The sequence below is a fragment of the Nematostella vectensis genome, chromosome 3 (genome assembly GCF_932526225.1).
Source record: "Nematostella vectensis chromosome 3, jaNemVect1.1, whole genome shotgun sequence".
Taxonomy (NCBI): Eukaryota; Metazoa; Cnidaria; class Anthozoa; order Actiniaria; family Edwardsiidae; genus Nematostella; species Nematostella vectensis.
The window spans coordinates 15,653,573-15,659,325 of record NC_064036.1 but is presented as its reverse complement, the minus strand read 5'-3'; the positions used below and the strand labels follow the sequence as shown (position 1 = coordinate 15,659,325).

The window sequence follows — 5,753 nt, the reverse complement described above, 5'->3', positions numbered from 1 at the left end:
GATTGTGATTATCCGTACTACGATATCGATAGAAATTCAACTTTACATGTCTGGCATTGATATCGCCGCTATCTATTTGAAGAACCCTTCTTAAAACTCCTTGCAGCCTATTGTACCGAGATAAATATAATCCCCACTGATCGTAGTATGTCTAATGGGGTGTAAAAGGGTATCTGATTTGCATTCGGCTCTTCGCGACAAGAGTATACTTAGTGCATTCTGTAACCGACTTTTCGTATCCCGGAAATAATCTTTCTATTGTTAGATATCCTGAACTAGTACTAGGGCTTTATCTCAGCTAATGTTATGGTTTGGTTTGCAAAAGATAAAGAGTACTAAAAGGTACTTAGAAATTATGTGGCCACCAGAAGAGATTTTCATTTTACTCAGAACTTTATTTAGAGATTCAGTTACTAATTTTGTTTTACAACTCAGTTCTTAGCCATCCCCGACGTGACCCATCCGATAAGATTTTTGACATGAGCGTACACGCCGAACTTCCCAGATCTAGCGCAGCCATATCCCCAGCTGGTGGCTCCATGCCACCCTTATCCAGACCTGCGCACAGCATAAAGCTATGGATCTTGCCGGGGTAAGCCTTGTCACAGCGACTGCGGCTTACAATCGGGACCGAGGCTTGCTGGAGTAGGTCAGGGGTATCTCCCCCCGAGGCCAGATGCCCCCATCCCGTGATCCAGCAATGGGTACAATCTGATGGGGCGGGGCCATTGAAGGGAAGGCACACTGTATGTACATTGCTAAAGATAAACACGTCAAGTTAGTACACAACACGTTCTATACGTTTACATATGGTTCTAATTTAAAAGCCTTACTTGTTAACCGTTGCTGACTTCTCGAGTTTTAGGAGAGCAATGTCATGTGCCAATGTGACGGGTTTGCCGTAGCTTGGGTGGAGGATCACTTTTGAAACCTTGATATCTTGTTCAGTCCCGATATTTGAGGTCCTTTTGTGGGCTCCCAGTCTGAAATAACGACACGAGATCGAAAATGAACCCAAACAGCTTATTTTGTGACACTCGCATGGGTTTGTGTACATAAGAAATTTAAAGATTTATGATCGTAAAAAAATGTCTTAATTAAATTTACTTGAGACATCTTTTCTCAAAGTATCTCCTTTTTGTTAAAACAAGATATTCCTATAAACCTGATGACAATGGATGACGCCGATGTTTGTTCAACGCAGTGAGTCGCCGTCAGAATCCACTGAGGATGAATCAGCGAGCTGCCGCAGTAGTGGAAACCGGAAGTAGTCCTGAGTTGAGCCTGCCATGGCCAGCTATTCTGCTTTGCAGCGGTTCCTCTCACTATTCTACTCGCTGACTTCTGAAAAAAATACAAACGTCAATTCCATAAGCATCGTGCACACGAGGAGTATTTCTTGGATACAGCCTAACTTTTTTGTTTGTTTTGTCAGGTATGCTGGCGTTGTTTCCCCAGAGAGGTTCAAACCGGCAATTGTTTACTTCCGGTAGGCCAATGGAAACTTCAAAATAACAATCTACAAATGTAGCCTGATATGTAATTGACAATATTTGATTGAAAATATCTTGGTCACTTGCTTGAATTAGCTGATGGAAATGCATGCTTTGTGTGACTCTCCATTAAGCGGGAGCATATAATGGTTGGACTTCGGTGCAATTCTACTGACGTATTTGCTGTGTGTAAAGACGATTTTGTTAATTTTTATTTTTATTACAGTACCTCCTCTACAAGATCCAACCGTGACGTCATCGATTGCAATGTCTCCCTGCCAACTTTTGCCTTTGACTCCTTCGAACACGAGCTATTAATTTAGAGACCAAGAATTGAACTTTGTTATATTCAATATATGGTCAATAGTTTTAAGAAAAGGGGCACCAAGCTAGTGATAAGATACCAAACACTTTATACCTATATATTTATATATAGTTTATATATAGTTTTAGGGAAGGGAAGATGTAACCCTTGTTTCTTTCAGACTTTTCTTAGAGCTTTATCTGGGTTTAAGCGCCACTTAGTAAATGGCATTGCGTGAGCAGCCCTCCTCCCGGCTTGAATAATGTGGAAAAGTGGGTAGGACATACTTACAGGAATAAATCCAATGGATCGACTTTGATATCTGCCTTTTTCTACGTGTTTCCTTTGTTTCCCGCGATAGTCACGACGGTCATGGGTCCAAGTTTGACCAGCAGTTTTCCCATGGAGGCTCCATACATGTGGTAGTAAAAGCTAGGACGTGCAGTAATCGGGTAATAATCTATATGGCATTGTTAACACTGTTAACTACTCATCGAAACACTTTATCTTTATGATTTATTAAAGAAAATACTTATGGCAACTTTCTAATTTCAGATTAGAGAGATTCAGATTTCAGATTTCAGATTTCCACCGAGTTACCTGACACAAGTACGTCCGTTAAAGTAAAGGTCCCTTTTTTTTCCAGCTTTGCATTGTCGTAGGGTTTTCTGGGGCTTGATGTCTCGATGTACATATATAAGCCTTGAAAAATAAGTAATGAATACTTTAGTTTTTTCTTTGTGGACAGGTCACTGTTTTCAAACGCCATTCTACGATTTTGAATGTGAAGCGCTCAAACATGGTTGATACTGTATATTAGCGCCATATAAATAATGTATATAAAATATGTGTGTTTATATATGATACATAAATATTATTAAATAGAAAATTGGGATAGTTGAATATATGATAAATTTCTTGTTTACCCTTCCCGCCATGGTCCGAGCTTGGCCCAGTACCACTTGAAGGTGTTGCCCCGCTTTTCCGTGTCCGTCGAACTTGTCCGATTTCAGGTTGGCAAAGCCACTGGTGTCCCTATCAAAATTGCAGCGGAATTCTGAGGGTGGAATGTCTATAATAAAAACAAGAGGATTATTTTTACGGTAACGAAGTTTCGACTAGAACCAAAAGCAAAGACAATGGACACTGCGGTTACATTCAATTCATTCAATTTCAATTAAATTTGTCTTATAGAAATTTAAACAAACACCCTTAGCGGAAAACGTAGTAGAAGGCAAATTTCTTTTACCTCTCTTTTACAGGAAAACATGAGAATAAAAGCATTTTTAACGGGAAACGGAAGCATTTCTCACATACCTTTTCTTTATTTGACCACGAGTCTTAAATCATTTTTCAAGAGTAATTTAAAACGAATTTCTTCATTGGTTTGTGAGAATTACCCAATAGAAAATAGAGATCAAAGAATAGAAACTTTAAACATTTTACATTCCAGCGCCGTTGGTGTTTTCGTTCCTTGCATGAACGTTCAATAAATTTTTTTTTAATATTTTAGTATTTTTTTAACAAAAAAAATCATTGATCACCAGTATCGGTTGTGTTTTACCTTGACATGGCGCAGCAATGACGTCATCAATGGCAATGTCTCCCTGCCAACTCGTTCCCCTAATTCCTTCAAATACGAGCTGGAACGAAATACTGAATATGTACCGTGAAGTAAAACTCTAGCAATATTTAACTACCATAAATGTAATTTCTAAAATAGATATTCATGGTTTTTAAGATAACAGGATAGTTCCCACATCTTTCACTTCGGCGACTGCTCTCTTCCATGCGTTGCCCTGGTTACGTGCAAGAATCAGGATTGTTTTGGACCCAATTTTGACCAATAGCTTCCCCACGTTCGCACCGGCCATATGGTAAAAGAAGCTGTAAGCGGTTATAATATTCATCATCTATCCATGAGGGTGCAAACCAAGATAATGATTGACAGATACCTCAACAGTATTCAGATCAAATGTAAATACAGGTTTTGCCGTCGAAATACAGTCCTCCCTTTTCTAGCTTTGCATTGTCGTCTTTCTTCCTTGGTGAGGATGTCTCGATGTACATGTAGTAACCTATACAAAAATATTTTAGTAACCTGCTCTGTCATTAAGTCATCAACCACACGATAAGAGTTGGCTATCAAATACTACCAGGGAAGTGTAAGGCGATACTACATACCTTTTCCTCTTTGGCCAGAGCTAGGCCCAGTACCAGTGGAGGGAGTTGTTCCACTCTTTCCTGTCCAGTCAAACTTGTCCGATTTCAAGTTGATAAAGTCACATGTGTCACGATCAAAGTTGCAGCTGCATTCTATAAAATCATTATAGTCGAGTTTTCTTTATGATTTCCCTTAGATTTGTGCTGCTTTTGCAGAAAGATGTACTCATAGATGTACGGCTAAAACCAATAATCATTCATTATTATACACTTACTTGTGCTTGGGGGAGTTGGTGTAGGGGGGAGAGATCCTGAAAAATAGGAACAGGCTTTAAAGACATCGTACCTTGTGTTGTGACAATAATTGTTTAATATGTAAGCTAATAAATGTGCGTATGAGGGCAGCTAATTACTCTCTTAGTTGTGAGCTGTCCCAACATCTGCGTTGTATTTTATTTTCTTTCATCTCTTTCGAATTTTGAAAATCGCTCTAGATACCTGTAGTACTGGAAACCATTGAAGTAAGCTTTTCTGTTTTTTTTTCTTATATCAATCTATTGGCTATATATTGATCAAGGGCCGATATAAGCTGATTGTTTTTCACACCTTCATTGCCCATATGCTGATCGATCCAGTTCCTGAAGTGCGCAATGCGGCCGAAAACCGTGAACATCTGCTCGGGTTCCCATATGCCCGAGCCTCAGCAGACGTCACCCTGAAGTACGTAGCGACCGTCTGGCTGTACGAACACGTACGGACCACCACTGTCACCATGGCAACCACTAAGGATGGTATTATCGACGCCCGCACAAAGCATACTGTCGGTGATTTGGATGCCAACTGAAAAATTGTCACATTTGACTTAAGTAAATATTATTGTATCGATACAAGCAAACATTGGTTTGAGGCAGAATTTGTTCGTAAACCGACATGATATGTACTCACATCCAGCCTGCTGGGCCTTCTGTTTGCACTTGACATCACCTATAGACGGAATCATGGCTTGCTGAAGGATTGGATGCGAGGAGCCTGGGTGCTTGATCTTGCCCCACCCTTATACAAAGTAGAATAAGGAAGTATAATGAATGGCAGGGAGGGTGATACAATTCTCATGTGACCAATGACCCGAACGTCACTGACCCGAAAGAACATCACTGCAAAAAATAAACGATAAAGATTTTCCATGTGATCAATGACCCGAACGTCACTCTGACCCGAACGAACATTACTGCAAAAAATAAACGATAAAGATTTTCCATGTGATCAATGACCCGAACCTCACTCTGACCCGAACGAACATCAGTGCAAAAAATAAACGATAAAGATTTTCCATGTGATCAATGACCCGAACGTCACTCTAACCCGAACAAACATCACTGCATAAATCGGCAATCACCCAAAAGAGGAATCAGATGAAACTTAAGTTTCTTTAAATTGTGCGTACAACACAGTGGGCAGCGGTAACTATCCATTTAGTAGAAATGAGGGAGCCACCACAGATGAAGTTCCCAGAGGATTTCAACGCAATCTGAAAAAAAAAATGAGGCCTTCAGACATATCTAAATCTATTAGATTTAACTTAAAGTTATGCCGACAAAAGTCATTTACATTTTTAATGCTCGAAAGCATAGATATGGTATGCAAATAAAGTGAAAAATGCCAGGGGTGGAGGGGCTGGGGCTAAGGGCTGGTGCAGGCCCGCATGCGAATCCTTAGAGTTTTTGTGTCTTCTTTTTTCAAGGCCTTATAATGTAATCTGATTGATATGGGCAAAATAGCGTACCTGCCAAAGG

The 5,753-nt window shown here is 39.9% G+C and overlaps 1 protein-coding gene across 1 annotated transcript; it reads right to left on the bottom strand.

The window, feature by feature from the left end:
- Nucleotides 1-374: 374 nt before the first annotated feature.
- Nucleotides 375-4,655, bottom strand: LOC5522145 (trypsin-3-like). Its single transcript, XM_048725248.1, is given in 12 exon segments — nucleotides 375-541; nucleotides 544-758; nucleotides 834-983; nucleotides 1,166-1,344; nucleotides 1,723-1,804; nucleotides 2,089-2,229; nucleotides 2,398-2,499; nucleotides 2,724-2,869; nucleotides 3,362-3,875; nucleotides 3,982-4,113; nucleotides 4,236-4,271; nucleotides 4,567-4,655. Coding segments are annotated over 5 exon segments (684 nt in total). The 5' UTR covers nucleotides 1,753-1,804; nucleotides 2,089-2,229; nucleotides 2,398-2,499; nucleotides 2,724-2,869; nucleotides 3,362-3,875; nucleotides 3,982-4,113; nucleotides 4,236-4,271; nucleotides 4,567-4,655; the 3' UTR covers nucleotides 375-431.
- Between the last annotated feature and the right edge of the window lie 1,098 nt (nucleotides 4,656-5,753).